The sequence below is a fragment of the Dermacentor silvarum genome, unplaced genomic scaffold (assembly GCF_013339745.2).
Source record: "Dermacentor silvarum isolate Dsil-2018 unplaced genomic scaffold, BIME_Dsil_1.4 Seq896, whole genome shotgun sequence".
In the NCBI taxonomy this organism is placed as follows: Eukaryota; Metazoa; Arthropoda; class Arachnida; order Ixodida; family Ixodidae; genus Dermacentor; species Dermacentor silvarum.
In genome coordinates this window covers 43,572-64,289 of record NW_023606940.1, presented here as the reverse complement: position 1 = coordinate 64,289, position 20,718 = coordinate 43,572, and the positions used below count along the sequence as shown (strand labels likewise).

At 46.5% G+C, this 20,718-nt stretch overlaps 1 protein-coding gene across 1 annotated transcript in view; it reads left to right on the top strand.

The window, feature by feature from the left end:
• LOC119435758 (alkaline phosphatase, tissue-nonspecific isozyme-like) overlaps window positions 1-19,851 on the top strand; it is a 41,842-nt gene extending 21,991 nt beyond the window's left edge. Inside the window, exons 4-5 of the mRNA XM_037702480.2 lie at window positions 6,547-6,654; window positions 18,862-19,851. Coding sequence (XP_037558408.1) covers window positions 6,547-6,654; window positions 18,862-19,148 — 395 coding nt within the window. The 3' untranslated portion in view covers window positions 19,149-19,851. The remainder of the gene's footprint in view (window positions 1-6,546; window positions 6,655-18,861) is intronic.
• Window positions 19,852-20,718: the final 867 nt, after the last annotated feature.

Genomic DNA, 20,718 nt, shown 5'->3' with positions numbered 1-20,718 from the left:
GTTGTATGTAGCTCCAGAGCGCTTGCAACAGGCCACAAATGGGACAGCCACGGGATTATCGTCAACATCACCGAAGTATTCGCATGCAACAGTGAAGAAATCTTCAAAGCACTCAATCATGGGCCGGTGACGCCCACTACAGTGGAATCCGGCATATGTCCAGCAACAGTCAACGAACCTTGGTTCACAGCCACTATCACCAGCCTACAAAAGGCGTTAGACTGCACTGTCTCTCTGGGGCGTGGAACCGGCAGTGCTATGTCAGTGCCGCTCACGCACGTTCTGCTTCTCGTGCACGTTGTGAATGTTTACCTGGTAAAAAATGTCCGGTTCTTATCGTGCCGGTTCCACCCCGTACCCTGTATAACTGTGTACGCATGCACTCCGATGCCAGAAACCGCTCACGGCGTCGCATTTTGTTGTTGCGTCGTTTTGCCTTTTATTTCCTATTGGTAATACTCTGTGGTGACATTGAAGTGAATCCCGGCCCTCACACTGATGCGACACTACAGAAAATCTTGGATGGGCAAAACGTGATTGTTCGAAAGCTTAATACTATTGAGATGAATCAAGCGGAACAGAAGGCAGCTATGAATGATTTGACTGCACGTGTGTCGTCAATGGAAGGAAAAATGTCAATATTGGCAAACTTAGAAGCCGCCATTACGGAATGCACCGCACACTACCATACACAGCACAGGGCGATACAGTTGCTCCAAAATAAGATTGATGATCTTGAAAATCGTAGTAGGCAGCATAACCTTGTGTTCTACGGCATACCTGATGCAAATGTTCGCGAATCTTGGTCATCTTCTGAATCACTTCTGAAGGAAGTATGCTCGACGAAATTACAAGTTAACCCTGAATCGATAGAAAAAGCCCATCGACTTGGAAAATTTCGAGAAGGAAAAACTCGACCCTTGATTGCAAGATTTGGGTCACTGAAAGAAAAGCACTTGATTTTAAGAAAGGCCAAAAATTTGAAAGATACAGGTATCAGTATGTCGGAAGACTTTTCCGAGCCAGTGCGCAAGAGAAGGCGAAATTTGTGGCGGTGCGCTCAGGAACATAAAAGCACGGACGCACGTGTGCAACTAAAGCATGACATCCTTTACATAGACGGCATCAAGTACATCTATGATGATCCTTCAGACAAGGTTGTGCCGTGCAAATGACCCAATAAATCCTTGTCGACTTCACTTTCTTTTTTGGTAGTCAACTGTAGGAGCATTAAAAACAAAGTTGATGTTTTCGATAACTTAGTGCGCATGGTCAAACCAAGTGTAATTATTGGTACCGAATCATGGCTCGATAAAGACGTAGCGAGCTCTGAAGTATTTCCTGATAACTTTACATGTTATAGAAAGGATAGGAATTATCACGGAGGTGGTGTTTTTATCTTGGTAGACCAGCGCATTCCTTCTACACGCATAAATGTTATAGATGATAAGAGTGAAGCAGTTTGGTGTCAGCTGAAACTCTCGAACGGCAAATCACTATCAGTCTGCTCCTTCTACCGGCCGCCAACTGGTTCAGCTAGAGAATTGTGTCATTTCACTGCTACAGTTACAAAAATTGCATCCGATTACGTGATTGTGGGCGGGGACTTTACCTGATCTCAACTGGAATGAACAACCGATATCCTCTGGAAGCTCCCCTAGTTTCAAATCTGAAATTGCTGATTTTATGAACCTCCTTTCATTAAGACAAACCGTGTTGAAACCTACGCGAGGAAGTCATATCCTAGATCTTTTTTTTTCACAATTATGCCAGAAATTGTCGAGAACACTGAAGTACTACCAGGGATAAGTGATCATGATGTCGTGCTATGCGAAATAAATATGAAACATGTAAGTGTTTACAGTGAGAAGAATCGGTGCATGTACAATTACGCCAAGGCTGATATCCAAGCAATCAATACTTCACTGGAAGCATATTTCGTTGTGTTCGAAACGCTTGCGGATGAGTATTCAGTAGAAAACCTATGGGTTCTGTTTAAAGACAAAATTTTTGAGCTGCGAAACCGATTTGTGCCGTCATGGGTATTGACTAGAAGGCGTAATAGAAGTAAGCCATGGTACACTAAAGCACTGGACGTTTTAGTGAAGCGTAGACAAAGAATTTACCGTTCATTCAAACGAAACCCTTCAAAAGAGAACCTATGTAAACTAAAACTGGCAACGCATGAAGTGAACAATGCTACAGTCCAAAAAAAAACAGCCTACTTTGAAACAATACAAAGTAAAATAAAGCAAAATCCGAAGGAACTTTGGAAGCTTCACGGCATCAATATAAAACGAAATAAAAAAAGACAACATTTCAATTCCAGCTTTGACCAGTGGCGATACTATCATTTGCAACGCCTCAGAAAAGGCCAAGTTGTTCAATCTTTATTTTACATCAGTTTTCTCTGCCCCAACAGATCCTCAGAAAGATATTAAATTGTTGACAGACCTATCCACACCCATGCCTAGTATAGTGATCGAATCTCGAGGCCTTGAATTACTACTTCGTGACTTAGATTGTACAAAGGCCGTGGGCCCTGATTGTTTACTTAATTTTATATTGAAGTCTTGCTCTCATACAGTGTCTCTGTACTTGAAACTTACTTTTGAAAAATCGTTAGAACACAGTTCTCTTCCCGCTGATTGGAAAATGGCATCGGTCGCTCCTATACATAAAACTGGCCCGCGCAATGTTATCAATAACTACCGTCCCATTTCACTCACTTCCGTGTGCAGTAAAGTTCTAGAACACGTTTTATATACCGCCATAGTCAAACATATAGATAGTAATTCTTTATTTAACCCAAATCAGCACGGATTTAGACAGGGACTATCGTGCGTCACACAACTAGTAGAGTTCACACATGTCTTAGCGGCAGCACTGGACGACAAATCATCGGTCGACTGTATTTTCTCGACTTTCAAAAAGCGTTCGACACCGTCTCACATTACTTGCTACTGCAAAAACTAACCAGTTTTAATATTAATCCTCAAGTTATTGCGTGGATCGCTGAATATTTACGTGAGAGGCGACAATACGTAGTCGTAAACGGCAAACAATCTGCAATAACTGATGTTACGTCAGGGGTACCTCAGGGATCAGTTCTGGGGCCTCTTCTTTTCCTACTTTATATCAAAGACATTAATGAAAACGTACAATCCCATATTAGGCTATTTGCAGATGACTGCATATTATACCGTAAGATTACCTCTGAAAATGACTGCTTCATAATTCAAAACGACTTATGTGCCATACACGCGTGGTGTGAGCGATGGGAAATGAAACCGAATCTTAAGAAAACGGTATGCATGAGGTTCTCCAGGAAGAAAAAACCTGGAAATTTTGAATACACAATAAACTGCTCTCCGGTGAAAACGGTATGTGAATATAAATACCTAGGCGTTTACTTTTGCCCCTCTTTATCATGGAATCGGCATGTGGATTATACTGTTGGCAAAGCTTGCCGGAGCTTGGGATTTTTACGACGAAATACACGTGCGTTTCCACAACAAACCCGGGAGTTACTATATAAATCATACGTTAGGTCAGCGCTGGAATAGGCGTGCTGTGTGTGGTATCCTTTAGCAGTAACTAACAAAGATAAGCTAGAAAAAGTTCAGTCCATGGCGGCAAGATATGTACTTGATATACCAATGTACGACAGGAAGTTTAGCGCAACGAAATCTAAGGCGATGCTAAAATGGGAATCTCTGCAGCACCGAAGAGCGTCATTTCGATTGAAGCTTTTACACAGCATATATCATTTTCATACTCGAATTCCCCGTGACGTATACATTAACCAGCCTCACTACACATCAGCACGCAAAGATCATGGACACAAGATTAGAGAATACAAATGTAATACATCGGCCTTTAGCAGCTCTTTTTTTTCCAAGAACCATCAGTCAGTGGAACCGACTACCTTCCTCAGTTGTAGAAATCTCGTGTACTAACAAGTTCTTTTCTGCATTAAAAACGATAAAATCCTTTGAACACTAACGCTTGATATATATCGCGGTTATGTCTAACAATCACCATGACCGATACAGAATCCTAGTTGCAAATGATATTCTTTTCTTTTAGTGCTGCTTTTTTGTTGTATTGTACCCTTTATCACTACCGCGTGTTGATGCTATTCTTCGCTTGTTCTTTGCCTTTTTATTATGAATCTTTGTTATCATTGTGCTTTCTGTACTTTTTTTTTTCATGCGACATCTGCAACGCGCCTGTGTTCTACGTGGCTGTGTGCAATGCGGCCGTATGCTTTCGTGTCGACGTATAATAATCTATTTTTCATTTACACAAATTTCTGCAAATCTGCAATTTTTATTTTATGCTTGTTTTTCTTCTGTACCCCCCCACTGTAATGCCTGAATGGGCGCTGTGGGTATTAAATAATAATAATAATAATAATAATAATAATAATAATAATAATAATAATAATAATAATAATAATAATAATAAATAGCGCATGCAATACCCGTGCGGCGCGCGCTAAAGGAAGCGTAGACGGGCCTTAGACTGTCAGCGCGAGCAAGGACAATGCACTGAAAAATCACCGTTGGACTCTGTCATCAAAGCGATGCTGCGTCAAATAATCGACGCCCTGCAGCTGCTACTGACTGGTTTGAATACGCCAGTGGCGCTAACAGCTGCAAAAATTATGCAAGCTATAGACAGTCTTCTGGCTACACTGTAGTAGCATCTACCTCTGCCCGCGAAGGTGACTGTGCTGTTCTGGGAAGTCATCGTGTTCACCACGATGGGAACTCATCATCGTGTTCACCATACCAGCATCATACTTCCTCTTCACATCCGATCTCTGTTATTCCCCCAACCCCCTTCCCCAGCGTGGAGTAGCAGGCTAGAGGCACTTCACTCAGGCCGACCTCTCCACCTTTCTGCCATTAAAACGTCTCTCTCTCTTCCTCCTCTCCCCAAACTTTCTCACTCTTGCATTCGACGTGACGTTTATCGCGCGTGCGACCGTCATGGGACTCGAGGATTCACACATCCCTACGGTGGGGTAAATAGCGTGATGGAAGGAGTTCACAAAGCCTCCGGACAGATGCGATGGGAACACTCCGGCAGGAACTGCTGGTTTCCACGTCTATAGGCAGCACAGTCCTGTGTGGCTGCCGTCCAGATACGGTAGCTGTTGCAGTGGTTGACGATGACGGGGGACGAGGGCGGCTTGCGATGAATGCCCGCACCGCAATGTCCGCCCAGGAACACCGGGCCAGGGCGTACAACGAAGCGGCGCTCGCGCCAGCACCAGCAACCTTGTACCGAAGATACATCGCGCTATGAATGTGGATCTCCATTTTCGTGGCTGCCATGTGCTGCTGCATCGGACTTGGACGGGTCTCGGCTGGTGGTCTCCGCGTCCACAGTGTAGGAGTTCGGGATTCAGTTCGACCGCTTACCGTTTTTTAACTTGTGCCTTTGTCTATGTACAGGAGCATTTTTTGCATTACACTCTCATTGGGACGCGGCCGAAGCGATAGCAATCGAACCGCCGCTGAGGCTACCCGGTGGGCCTTGAGGCAAGGAATGGCTCCCTTTAGTAACTCTTTGCTGGACTAAGGACCCTAAATAAAACCTTAGTCTGAACGTGCTGGAACTGCCATCTCGTTTATAATGAACCAAATAGATGGTGAAAAGTGTCTGTATTACTAAAGTCAATTTGGGCTGAAGCACGTGACATAATGTTCACGGAAGAGCCGTAAATTTGTACTGCGTATGTCGTATGGCAACAAAAATTGATAATGCTCACAGTTTCGTTTTATAAATGTCGCCGATAAAGTATGTGCGTGGAATGTGTGTTTCTCCAGACTGAGCGCATTATCGTAAGAGTTAATGTCTAAATACCTAATAAAGTGAAGTTATACGTAGTGGGAAATAGGAGCCTGTTAAAATTATTACCCTTAATCGAAAATCAATCTTCTTTGACATCATGTCAGCATGTATTAAACTTAAGGTGACAGTTTAACTTGACACCAAGCAATTCTCTCTAAAGAAATGAGAAAGAACATCAGTTTCAAAAGATGTTGCGGTGCCATGTGGATGACGCGTTTATGTGTATGAAAATCATACACTGGGTTTTAGACTAGTCGATGTGAAGTTCGATACTTGCTTACGCCGAACATACGTTGCTCAGGTCGGAAATTGGTCGGTTTATTGCTGTGTTATTCAATTACCTTCAATAAATTACTTGCTTTTAACTGCAGGAACTGCAGAACGTGCCGTTTTGTTGCTGTTTATATATATTGAGCTTTTAAGCACGTTTGTGAAATGTGCTTAATTGTCCGTACGTGTCACATGATGTTTTCTTCCTTTGATTCTGTAGAAGAAAGAGGCACAGTAGACGCCAACATTTGCAATTTCATTCAACTCATTCACTCACTCACTCGTTTTAACATTTTCTGTAGCTTTAACATTTGCAAGATTTAGCGGCTTCGCTCTTTAGTAACAAAGTCCTAAAAATTATGTACTAGCCTAACCACTGCTTCTGTATGTATTCTGTACATACTTCTGCAGGTATTGCTGGGTATTCAGACGTCAACCATCTGCCGTTTACTGTCATCACCTATGGAAATGGCCCTGGTTTTTCAACCTCCAAAGAAAACTTCACCAACGAAGAAGTTGGTAAGCAGCCTTTTCATGCAAACTTTCCCATCATTCTTTGTTGTTTCTGTTTATCTATTCGACGCCCCTGAATTTGTCTCTGCTTTGCACATATACTCACATTTGTAGCACACTTATTGAGCAATGCGCACTTATCTTATGCGTTGATGTGCAGAGCCTCCACCAATTATCTGCTTTATTCAAAAAAAATGTTTGAATATGTCAGCGTAATTTAGTTCTTTTTTCTTCACTCGCTAGTGTCCCTACGATAAGCCTGTACACTAAATGCCGTGTTTGGCCGTATTTGGAAAATTTTCCGTGCGTAATTGCTCATTGGCCGGCCTCCTTCCCTAATATTATGTCCAACATCAGGACTGGTTGCCATTCGTTCTAACGAACAATTTTAGCGTTAGCCCTTTTTACCAAATACGTGCCCAGACCTGCATGATTTCATCTTGCGTGAGTATTTTCATCGTGTGGTGTCTTCAAGTTAAATTGTGTCTTACAGGTTGGCGTTTGATGTCAACTCTTATAAGTTGACTGTGTCTTACAAAAATATTCAGAACTCGTTAAACATGAAAAATGAATATTGAGCACGATGGACATGCAGGGTCACCACCTGCGCGAATTTGATACCTCCATTTTGAAGCTGCACAAACGAGACATGCAGGAGGTATGAGGAGAAGATAAAAAGTTGACGCAGCAACGAAAACAAAGGGACATATACACACACAACTAAGGTGTCGTAGCACCTTAGCTGATGTTGTAAAATTACGCTGCGTTGCTTCTTGACTAGTCAGTGAAGATGTTGACACCGCACTTTATTTTTTTTCCTTAATGTTCTTGTACTTTTGAAGGCAAAAATAAAGGATAGCAGAAAAAGAAAGAAGCATCGGACATAACGATTACTGCAGAAAATGTGACACTACCGGCCTAAGCAAAAGATGAGATAAGCAAAGAATTCGCACAATTATTTGTATTTTATGGTAACAGATATTTAGACAGGGCAAGCTCAAATGATTTGAGGAATTAGTTTGAACATTGACCGGAGAAGACTAGAGTACTCCCAATTAATTTAATTTATTTTACAAACAAACAGCTTTAATGTTCGTGTCTGGGGATTGAGTAAGCCAATTGCGTCTGGGACATTTGAAGCGTTTTTCGTGAGGCACTTTACTTTTGGGGCTCTATATCGTGAGAAGGCCTATTTTATATATTGAATAAAAAATTATCCACCTGGCACCCCTTCACGAGGACAGACGTTCGCGACACGCTGAGGAATAGCTTATTTCCGATTTGAGTGCAAATGTTGGAGGTATGTTTAAGTGTGTGGACACAAAAGAGAAAAACAAAGTTAATAACTCAAGGTCGCTTTAGCAGAAATTGGTGTGGTTTGTTACGTTATGTTCACTGTGCGTGGAATAAAAGAAAGAAAATCTAAGAAGAGAGGGACGGGAAGTAAATCGGGCCCACTAGCCAGCATTATTTTCGCAGCCTATCTTGAAAGACCGTACTAAATGGATTAATCGAATCAGCGCAGCGTTTAGTGCAGCTCTTTACTGTGATGGCAGTCCTAAAGTCATCTCCTCATTGTATCGTAGGCATCTACAAAATATAGTGCGAGAATGTCTCATCATGACTACAGGTTTGCCAATTACATAGGATTACCGGGAAGTGAGAAAAAATGTCACAGTTTCGCCCTAAGGGCGAAGCAATGAATGCGATAGCAACACAGCAATGTCATACGAAGTAAGGTGAGCGGCCTTGGTAGCAATATGAATTGTAGTAAACATGAGCTGATTAAGTAAGCAGGTGTGCTGCGGCGTAAGTAGACCGACATGAAGAGAGACTCGATGACCACGAGAAGGCGCGTGTGAAATGGTGGTGTTGATGAGAAGCGCTGCCCGTGGGCAGCGCGTGCGAAGGGACACACCTGTAGTGCTGCACTGCCGATCTGGGCAGCATTGCATGTGTAGCGTGCGTTGGAAAATGTGGCCCGACTATTACTAACTGAATGAACAAGCGTGGTGTGAGCGCGCACAAACAAACATGAATAGATCACACTGAATGACTGCAGACAACGACTGTCAAAACGCTGGCAGCGCAACGTATCTTCGCCCGCGCAGCGGGCGAAGGTACGTGCGGTCTATCAACGGAAACTCAGCGGCATAAAGGGCAGAGCCGTGTGGAGATAAGAGACGGTGCGGTCGAACGAACGACGAGCGCGGTTGTTGGAAGCGTAGAAGTGCGCCTGCCCCCCCCCATGCTCCCTCCGGCGCTGGCTTCCCGCTTCCTGGCTTGCGCGTGGGAGAGATAAGAGACTGTGCGGACGAGCGCGGTTGTTGGCAGAAGAGTGCCCCCCCCCCCCCCCTGCTCCCTCCGGCGCTGGCTTTCCGCTTCCTTGTTTGCGCGTGGGAGATTGAGTGCGTTCGCTCTCCGTGATAGAGCGCGTCCCCCCACGCTTCCGCTGGGGCATACGGCGCGCGGCGAAGATTTTATCTATACGGAACGTCACGGCGACGGCGACGGCGACGGCGACGACGACGCCGACGGCAGAAATCCGGTTGAAGTGTCCATATAATTGCTATCGCAATAAAACGGTAAATAAATAACACCCAGTGATCGCTCTCTAATGCCTATAATGAACGCAACGCGAAGTATGGGACACTGTAAAGCCCGTTGGAGTTTGTTTTTGAGCGCGTAAATGGGGTGTAAATCAGGCGTGGTTGAACGTGTGCTTGTGTTCCCGAAAGCTTTCGAGGCCCACATGGCCAATGTATGACTACCGACTCACGAAGCATACTCTAGAAATTAAATCTGTTCACTAGAGCGCAACGTTAGCGCATCGGCCGCTGTCGTACGGGCCAATCAAAAAGCTTTGTCGGTGCGGTCATTCTCACAGAGGACGCAGTGTCGTGGCAGCTATTGTTAAATAAGTCACGTCTCTGGTCAACTGAGACGCGATGTAATTTAACAATAGCTGGGGAATTGATAAAGGCACAGAACATAGTGCAGTGCGAACGCCTTGCCAAGAGCAGGACGGGCAGATACATACTAGAGAAGTTAGGCTTCGGGTATCACGCTCAACACGGCGTCAAAGTCGACGTACTGAGCAGCCTGAGGGACAGGTTGGTCGTCCCTCCGCTACTGAAGAACATGCATCCGGAATACCACAGGGGTAGAAGGGAAAAGAGAGCGCAGGACGTACAGAGGAAGTACGGCAACTGTGAAGACGCGGTGTTCGTGGACATAGGCGTATCTACCGGGGAGGGGGGGGGGGGGGCACTTGCCCCCCCACTGTCAAAAGTGGGGGGGGGGGGGGGCAAAGTGTGCCATTTGCCCCCCGCCCCACTTTCGAAAGCGGGCACTTTCGGCTAAACACTGGAAAGTCCAACAAAACAGCTGAAGCTAAATTTTATTTCTTAATGGAGTCACCACGTTAATATTGCTTTTCTTTACTACGTATCCCCGCTTTGGGCAGCGAGTATTGTGCCTCCTCGTGACGCGCTGTAGCGGGCGACGCGCGAGATTCGCCATACACGCTTGCATTGCGCAGAAGTCCTGGTGCTGGACAGTTCCCGCAGTTACAAATTACCGCCTAACCATACTTGAAACAACAAAACAATCGGCTTGATATATTTAAACTTCGGGCGAGGGGAGAGGTCCAGATAAATTATTTTAATCAGCCGCGCCCAACGATGGGTGTGCCTTACTGCATGAAATGGTTGGATTATCAAATGCTGGAACTATTGAATCTCCGTCCAGAGATAGTTTACGTAGCGTTGCAGTATATATATATATACGTTATCACCATCAAAAGTCTAATCAAACCACTTACAGGTCTAACTGCCGAATTTCGTTGTGTAATCACGACTTATCGTATATTTCTTTATTTATTTATTCATGATACCTCAAAGGTCCCAGAACGGGACATTACATGAGGGGTGGGCACGTAGAAAAATGGCGGGACATGTTAGGTGGCGTGACTTGAAAGATGGTCTTCAATGTCAGTTTTGAAACGGGAAATGTCGGTGATTAGGGCGATGACAGAAGGAAGGGTATTCCATTCTCGGGCTGTGTGCAGAAAAAAAGAACGCTGATACATGGTGGAATGGGCGCGTGGTGGATGCACAGCATTGGGATGCGTATGGCGGGAGAAACGATGCGCTGGAATGATGATTTGATTACCGGCGGGCAGCGAATGAAATAACCTAAAAAATAAAAAAAGACGAGCACTTTTGCGGCGGGAGGTGAGCGAGGGAAGACACAACAGGAATTTTAAGGCTGAGACGCTTGTATTATAGGAGTAGCCAGAAAGAATGAACCTGGCAGCACGGTTCTGAACCGATTCAAGGGAAATACTCATATTAACCTGGTGGCTGTCATAGATAGCACTGGCATATTATAGTTTAGAACGGATTAGGTTTTTATATGCAAGTTCATTTATTCATGATACCTCAAAGATCCCAGAACGGAACATTACATGAGGGCCTGCGAGGTGATACGTTCGTGAAAGTGACCTCGGTCGAACGTGCAAAGCCATTTCAGTGCCAATAGAACACTTAACTGAATTTTTTCTAAAGGCCTCTGTCACTTCTGCTTTTATCGATTTCATTTTCAGGTAGAGCAGTTTTTTCTGGGCTCGGGCCGGGCTCGGGCACGACGTGTGCTTTTTGACCCGGGCCCGGGCCGGGCTCCGGTTTTTTGACGCGGGCCCGGGTCGGGCTCGGGCTTTCTGGTGGTGTCCATGTAACGTGCAGCGAGTTATTCTCGGGCGTATCAACTCTGAAAAACATATATTTTTCGGTCTCGGGCCGGGTTCGGGCCGATTTCGAGCCGGGCTCGGGCCGGGCTCGGGCCTAAGGTAGAGGGGTGGCGGGCCGGGCCGGGCGGGTAACGTAGATTATTTCGGGCCCGGGTCTCGCCATAAAAGTTTTGATCGGGTTCGGGCGGGCAGCTCAACGTAAAAACGGGCCCGGGCCGGGCCCGGGCTGAAAAAATCGGCCCGTGCAGTGCTCTATTTTCAGGCCGTTTATGAATAAGGGCTACCCTACTACTTGTTTCCCGGCAGCAGAAAGAACAGGAGATATTTTAGACTTGGAAGAATTGAAGACCACCTTATTGTGACGTGTTCCGAAAATTCGAACTGTGGTGGTTGCTTGCGTACTCGAAAAACCGCTACTGAATACTCGCTTTCCCCCAGTTTTTATGTTTATACAGGGAATTTAGTTGTTGATCCCGGTATCCTCAGTAAACTATGCGGGGCACGGTGTTAATATTTATTCGAAGTACGAAACAATATCCTGAGTGACTAGCGATAAATTTTTTTGCGGTGTAGGTTCATTGCAAGCCTTTGTAGAAAGTTACATATTGAAGTGTTCCATGGTGCCATACCGCCGCTTTCCCCAACTCCTAAAACAATTGCATGAGATATGGACTTGAATTTCCATGAAAATAGGGAGAATTTTAAGCGCAATGCGTTGCGAAAATCTCACTTTCCTGCTTAAATGCAAGGGTTGCAGATAATTACTAAACCCGTGTTTTCCCATTTGTTCCCGTGCATCATACGGGATGCGTATAGATGGCTTCTCCGGTGTCCTCGGCGAGGTAAACAAGGCATCTTGTTTATATCTGGGGATAATGAAATTTTGTGACGAAGTAAGATGTGTATTGATGAATTACTGTTTTTTTTTTATTTCCAGCAAGAAGTGCTTCAAAGCATTAAACGGGTACAAGGTTTAAAACGGAACACTAATATATGGGTAACTTTTCAAAGTATGCGATGTAATTACAGGAAACTGAAACATTTAGTGCAACTGTTCGAAAAAAAAATCAGCTTCACTAAAAATCGGGTTGTAATTCAGCAAGTTCGCACACCTCTGCCGTCTTTTTCTTTTTAGTATTGAGAGTAATTTATGTTGATTGTACTTCGTTCTGTGTAACCTCGACAGTACTATTACCTTAACTAGCGCTACATTTATGCTGTAGACTTAAACACCAACTAAAATTCTTTGTTTAATCAGCAAAATTGACTGAAACAAATGTGCATATTTTTTGAGCTACACTGCTGCTACTGCGTTGGATCAGGGACCTCTGGGCACTCAATGCCGTTTGTACCTGCATCACATATAGATTTTATCGCGACAAGAAATGTAAATTCAAATAACTTTTCGGGCCTCGATGTGTTATTGAGAAATATGTCTATTGTCACGAATAAAAATACCTGACAGATGCATTTCCAGGCTTTTTCACTTATTTTCAATTGTAATTATATATATATATATATATATATATATATATATATATGTGTGTATATATGGAGAGATAAAGAGAGAGAGTTGGATCTGCGGTTTGCCCCCCACTCGAGAAACAGTTGGTACGCCTCTGTTCGTGGACGTGGCCAGGTACGCTCGCAGGTGTGGCCGTGGTGTTAGATCACGACAACACTTGCAAGACAAGCGTAACGCTACGCACGGTGCACGGGGAGACAGCGGAGGATGTGGCCATCGTGCTATAGAGCGGTGGCCATCACTGCGGTCGAAGTGATCATCAGCGACTCCCAGACGGTAGTTAGCACCTACGCCAACGGCAGCATCTCCCCCGAGGCGTTACGAATACTTCTCGTGGGCCAAACTGAGAATAAAAAAGTTTACATCCTATGGGCGCCCGCCCACACCACCTCGCTCGCCGGAAACGAGGTAGCGCACGGGGCGGCTCGAGGACTTACGGAACGAGCCGCCAGCGACACTACCGCCGCCTCGGCCGTGACGTCTGGTGAGGGGTGGGAGCGGGAGGATCGCCTGATGAGTTACAGAGAAATAACACAACACTACAGACTGGCGAGGTGCAAATTTCCGCCACCACACCAGAAACTGAACAAGAGACAGGCGGTCGCACGGCGACAGCTGCAGACAGCAACGTTTGTAAACCCGGTGATCTTGAATCTCTGTTACTCAGAGCTTTATTCGTCAAACTAATGCAAGTTTTGTGAGGCCAAGGCAACCCTGGAACACGTGTTATGGTAGTGCGAACAGGGGGCTTCCAGAGAGCCACGCAACCTCGAACCGAACGCGTTGGGAGACTACGCTGCTCAACTCCGCCCTCGAAGACCAACTTTGGGCCTTCCAGCGGGCCGAGGAAGCCGCCAGAGCTCAAGGTCTCGTGGCCGACGCCTAGGCAGGGGTTGTCGCCCAAATCCCCGAATAACTCGCCAGACTATCAATAAAGTTATCGTTCTTCTTCTTCTTCCGGTGAACTGCGCTATGGACAATTCGTCTGTTTCCCCTGAGCATGCAGCTTAACCTATAACAGAAGTTAAAATTCAAGCGTGCATCCAGCAGTTAGGAAAAACGACACGGCAGGAACGCCTTATGGGGCCCATGGCCACCTGGGAATACAGTTGCACGCAAGCTGTGCAGCAGGTCAGAACTATTACTCTTCAATAGAACTTTGTACGATTTGGGGGGCTGCCTTGTAGTCTAAACCTGTAACTCTTTTAGACAGCTCCGAAGCAGGTAAAGACGCTCATCTGTCTCACTCGTCTGACAGGATATTTTCAACTACAGTTGAATGTATTTCCTCGGAATGACTATAGTGTACCTGCAGGGTTCCTGGAGTTAACGGAACGGTCCATGTTAGACCTGCACCACTGAGGTTCTGACCACACAATGGAGTCACAACGTCTCTGACACTCAGCCAAGTAGCGAATCCCTCATTGTATCGTAGGAGCATGAACACAGCAGTTCCTCTGAGTAGTGTGAAGATGAAGTGAACTTCTCCTAGGGCGCTCCCAAAGCGGGCGCGAAGGGAGAAATACGACGAGGCAGAGAATAGAACAGCCGGCCCCGGAACGGGTGTTGTGTCTCGGTGTCTCTACTTTACAATGGCGCAGTCGACGAAAGCACCGTCTTAAGGCGCTCCAGCCTTGAGCACCGTGCTGCGGAGGCCTTTCGTCCTCCGGCATCTCGCCGTCCAGGGTCCGTCTGGCGAGGGAGCGCCGTCAACGCTTCCTTTGTCATGAATGCCACACCTGGGACCACCTGGATCCCCAAGCCCCCAAGGCATGCCGTTCACGCTGCCTTGGACATGGATCCTCGCCGTCGTGGGTGCCTCGTGCGGCCAGGGAATGCCGTCCACGCTTCCCGTACTCTGGATCACTGCCCCACGACATCATAGACAACTCAGCCAACAAGGGATGCCGTTCACGCTCCCCTGGCCATGCTTACGGCTACAGTGAGTACCGCGGCCGCCACCAGCTCTGGTTCAACGGATGCCATTCACGCTCCCTTGGCCACTGGTCCGGCTGGCCCGAGTACTGCGGCCGCTGCCGCCGCCTCAGGGTGCGCGGATTCTGCCCCTGGCTCAACGGGCGGCTCAACGGGCAGCTTAACCGACGCCATGCGAGCCATCTCACTGCTGTCACAGCAGCTGGACGACATTGTTTCAGCCACTTCCGGTTTTCCTCTAGCAGTCTTTCCATAACCGGTTGCCTCGGAACTACCGGAGTTCCATGGATTTGAGAATGAGCCCTTTCTGTGGCTGCAAGCAGCCAATGCGCTCGGCGCACGCCATGCCTGGCTCGACAACACGACATGGCTGGTTGCCGCGGGGCGACTTCGAGGTGCCGCCAAGGCGTGGGAAAACTATGAAGGCAGCGGTCCTGGCCTGAATGGAGTGCAGCTCTGATCGCTGCTTTGTGCGTGCAAAGAGCCCGTCCAGCACTGGTCTGCGGCCGGAGCTCCTGAGGAGCACCACCTTGACACGGCAGTAGTTCCCAACAACGCCTGGACAGAAAGGGCCGCAGGCTGCCCCACCGCAGACACCGGCTCCACCACAGACGGTTGGAAGCGCATGGCGACCACCGCTGCTGCATCGACCCGGGTGGCACATCACAAACCGACACCACCGGTTCCACCACAAGCTCTGTACACGCAGCAAGTCACCGTTGCTACTTTCACGTGGCAGTCTACGCCAGATGAGCTGCTGCGACGCAAACCCTGCGGAGCTAGGAATCCGCAGCATCTCGCCGCTGTAGCTGCACCCGGAATGGTTTTAGCAGGTCGCCTCGCCATCTACCCCGCTGTACACCCAGAATTCGAGCCATTTTTACCACCACGGGTCTCGGACTCTGCGTCGACTTCCGACACCAGGCCATCACTTCCAGAGACCGAGACCACTGTCGGTCCACTGCAGTCAGTGAAACGGCTCCTAGACTTTGTACGGGGCGGGCCCTTCTGGCTCGTCCCAAACTCTATCTTTGTATATAGTGACAATAAATGTTTTTCACTCACTCCCGAACACTTCAACGCCGGGGTGCATGGAGGCACCGGTGCGACCACTCCAGGCACCCGACCTTTCCGCGGATCGTAGCAGGGACGTGATTCCTGACTCGTCGGAGCCACATCTTTGCATGTCTCCGCTGTCATTGGCCGAATTCGCGGCCATTCACAGCGCACGGAGGGAGGCCTGGCTGAAGGTCATCCTCATCAAAGACCTGCCCGCACGCGCAAGACGCGCAAGACGCCGAAAGAGACGCGGAAAAGGCCAGTCACGTACGCAACGCTCGCGGTTTTTCCTCTAGCGCGGCTGATCCAAGCGCAACGACGAAACGTCGTCACTCAGCGGCAACACGGAAAATGCGCACGCGACAGCTGAGCAGAGCAGGAGTTCATTGTCCAGAACCTGCTGCCGTACGTGCACATCTGCAACTGAATAATCGTCGGTGAGACCTGTGACCAGCGTGCTGCAGTCAGTGCCGCCCGCCAGAGAAGCTGGTGGCGCGGTGGACGGCTCACCAACGACGACCTCACTCCCTGGACAAGTTGCCTGGTTGCAAGCGCGCCGGAAACTTGCAGCCGAGTGTGAAGATGAAGTGAACTTGGCCTCAGGCGCTCCCAAAGTGGGCGCGAAGGGAGAGAAGACGACGAGGCATAGAATAGAACAGCCGGCCTCGGAACGGGTGCTGGGGCTCGGTGTCTCTCCTTTACAGTAGCTAGAACAATCAGAAACTAGAAGAATGGAGCCCATTACATGCGCTCCCACTAAACAGGCGCGCGGAACGTTGAGAGCACTTTGCACACACACAAAAAAAAAATGTACAGTCGCGAGCAAAAGTTTGGAGATCATGGCATCAGCAAAAAATTAAACTATATTCAAGCGCAGCTCCGCGGCCTCGAATTTGCTCAATACGTTGTATTGGGCAAACACGTGCACGTAGGCGGGCGCTCTTCATTTCAGCCGGAATGCCCAGGATGCGAAGAAAAGAATTAAATCGTGGCACCTTTGGCCCACAAACTTTTGCTCGCGACTGTACCTATACTAAGCGCAAAAAAATGAAAGAGAATGCCTACGAGGGAATGTTTTTGAAGAGTGCTTGAGAAAGAACAATGCCCCATACTATTGCCAATTAGTGTGGGGTAACACAACACCCACCAATCTAGAACATATTCACCTGTTACAAAAGAAGGATCTCCGCCACGCATATAATGCTTCCTACACAGCATCGACAATAACTTTCTTTAATAATTCTGGTGTGATCCGAGCTCACAATCTCTACAGATATCGCCTGAGTCATGTATAGAAACTGGAAATGCATCGAAATATCAGCAACCTGCGTACTCTAGCCCAACTTCAGAGAAATGCTCCAAATTACGTTACAATCCACTTTGAGGATTGGTTAGTACCAACACCACATTCAAACTATAGGAAACAATGCCTTAAATGCATAATACCAACACTGTTAAATTACTATAATTCGGTCCGATTTGATCGTTTTACGTCACCATCATCCTGCGGTCATCACCATACGGTTTTGATGTAATAACTGGTCGCGTTATGTATCTGTGTTTTTGCATTTGGTTCTTGGCATGAAGCAAAGTGTGAGTGAGAAACTTGTCAGTGAAGTTATGTATACAGCTATATACAGGGTGTTTCAGCGAACACTTTCAAAAATCCTTAAAGGTTGCCTGTGGCAGATAGCACAATTCTAGTTCATGAGCTGGTCTACTCGAAGAGGCGGACGTTACTTGCACAAGAAAAAGAAATGCATAATCGAATAATTAACAAAAATTCACTAATTCAGTTCCTAATAACTAATTACCTGATGGACAATTTTGAAATTTACAAATTATAACCTTGAAATTCGCAAGGCGGATCAACTAGGAATGAATTCTCGGGATGACACCAGTTTCGAGATATTAAGTCCCGAGCTTTGCAAAGAAATGCATTGCGTTCCAGTTGCTTTCTTAACAAAACGTTACATGGACGACATCGCATTTCTCCGCAAAGTTCGGGAATTATTATCTCGAAACTGATGTCATCCTGAGAATTATTTTCAAGTGGATGCGCCTTGCAAACTTTACGGGTACAATTTGCAAATTGCAATATGGGGCATCAGGTAATTAATTAAAAACTTAATTACTAAATTTTTGTGGATTAGTCAATTATGCATTTCAATTTTTTGTGCAAGTAATGTCGGCCTCTTGGAGTAGACCAGCAGATTAACTAGAATTAAGCTATCTGCCACAGGTAGGCTTAAATAAATTTTGAAAGTGCTCGCTGAAACACCCTGTGTATGTATGTATATTGTCACGGGTCAACGCGAACAAGAGACCACACGTTGAACAAGACGGCGGAGCAGCTTCAGAATCACCAGCACAAAGACATCTTCTTCGTCTTCGAACACCCTGTCCTACTACTCAGAGTCAGTCAATGCATATACTGTCATCGTCGTTTAAACGTCTATAGATAGAGTACGCGTCAATATGTGTGTATTTCATTTCATTTATTTTCTCTCAAGGCCGAGGCATTACAGAGAGGAGTGGGTAGTATCAACACAAAAAAAAGTAACACATTTTAGCAGCGTAGTGAGGTTACAAAAAGTGGTTAGCAAGGGCTTGTTTGAATGCGTGCATATTTACGAGTGAACAATGGAAGCGGGAAGGCCGTTCCAGTCGTTGCATGTTGTGGGAATGAATGAATTGAAGTGCGTGTTCGTGCGGCAACATGGCACGTCAACTATATATGTATGTGCGCATATGTTATATATGCATGTGCGCATATATGTATGTGCGCATATGTTATGCTGCCTCTCTGCAGACGCAGGGATTGTAGACACGTCAAGCTGTTGATGGATAGCTTTTTTTCTACAGTCCCCCCATCTGTAAATGTACAGGATGGCAAATAAACAATTTTATTTCATATTAATGGTCTCCCTCCTCCGTGGTGTAGCGAAGCCCGACTACGTGCAACGGTCGGCCTTCCCGCTCAAGCAGGAGACCCACGGCGGCGAGGACGTGGTGGTGTACGCCACGGGGCCCTGGGCGCACCTCTACACCGGCGTTCATGACCAGTCGTACATCCCCCACGTGATGGCGCACGCTGCCTGCATCGGCCGCTTTAAGGGCGACAAGTGTGCCACGCCCGATAAAACTACGGGTACCGGCGCAGCCGCGATCCCGGCGGCTCAGCTGTTCGCCGTGATTGCCTCGGCGCTCGGCGCCCTCCTGCTGCGGTGACCCGACTAAGGACTGCTGTCTCCGCCCTGACGACGTTTCTTTTCGCCGTGTGCGCCTGCATGTATTTGGTTGCCTCTGGCGGTCACGCATTTAAAGCGTGGGTCGCCAGAAGGCAGAACGAGGGAACAAAACGAGGATAGTCGGCGGCGCGTTATTTTGTGCAAGTTGTGACCGGCATTAAGTGGCCGAATATCTATATTCCTGACTTATTATTACGGCAAGTTTATAACAGTACTACTTAAATGGTAATGGTACGGTAACACTGAGAACAGCGAGGTGGCTGTGACGACGTGTTTGCCGTTTGTAAGTCATGTTTGCCGACGTTAACTGGGTGCGGCAAAAGGCGGGCAAAAAAAAGTGTCCGTAATACCCGACATCCTAGTGTTTCGAAGATGGCAGCATATGCGCTTTTAACGAGAGGGCGTAAATTTTTGCACTAACACGGAGTGATGTCCGTAATAATTTCTGGCCTAAGTTTACACGCAAGTAAAGGCTTAGGCATTTGACAGAGATTTTCCCTCGTCATGTCGTTCAGTATCAGAACTGGCTAACGCAAGCTTTCACAAATTGTTTTATTCTTACGATTTGCGTGCTCAAGCTGCGTGCAGTTAGAAACACGAACTATGAGCTTAAGAAGTTGTGAACTTGGGCGACTTGGCAATCCATTATTAGTTGCGAAAGCGCGTTACTGACGGGACCTAAACGAAGAAACATGTACGGCAAACACGGCGTCTTACATGTTTCTTCGTGTTAGTCAAAATGAACTATGAGCTTCAGCATATGATCCTTGGATTGCCGATGTGGCTCAAATGCACATATCGAGTGTTACACATAGCCAAGAACCGCTTTGGGCGCAGTGCGAAGCTACAAGACCTTAAAAAAAGAAAATATGCACCGGGAAAAATTTGCTTTCGGATAACGCGGCAAGTAGATGTACGGCAATTTTTACAGGGACTAGTGTGGTTGACTTCGATCACTATGATGAAGTTATGCTCTGGAAGGTGCATTTACTTCAAGCTGTTTACTTAGGCGATACTCTCAACCGTACTTAAGCTTACTTACTCTCCTCATCTGCGTTATTATCATCTATTCAGGGCTACTGGTACTGATAAATCGTTGCACAACTGAATCATATTGCAAAAAATACGGGTTGCGTTGCATTGCAGGTCTATCGTACAATGCGCACACGTCCGAATTGTTTGCCAAATATAATGTTTTAAAAGATACAACCCTATACTAATATCGCCTCTTGACAGCTTTTAGATCCGAATTAATTTTTTTTAAAGAAATGCCACATTCGCACTTCAGCAAGTTTAACTCTTAATCCCTCCTTACGTTTAACAAGACATACTAACCGTTGGTATGTGTTGATGGCCGCGAACTAATTATGGACTGCAATTATTACAGTATTGCCGTCCGAGCACATTTGAACAAGCAGATGCAAGTTTACTCACGTTATCGAAAAATATTATTTTATCTATGATATCGTGAATGTGTTCGCACTTTGAAACGTGAAAATTACTTAGAATTTTTCTGTGTGAGCTTGTTTCCGTTGCTGCCTTTGTAAGCA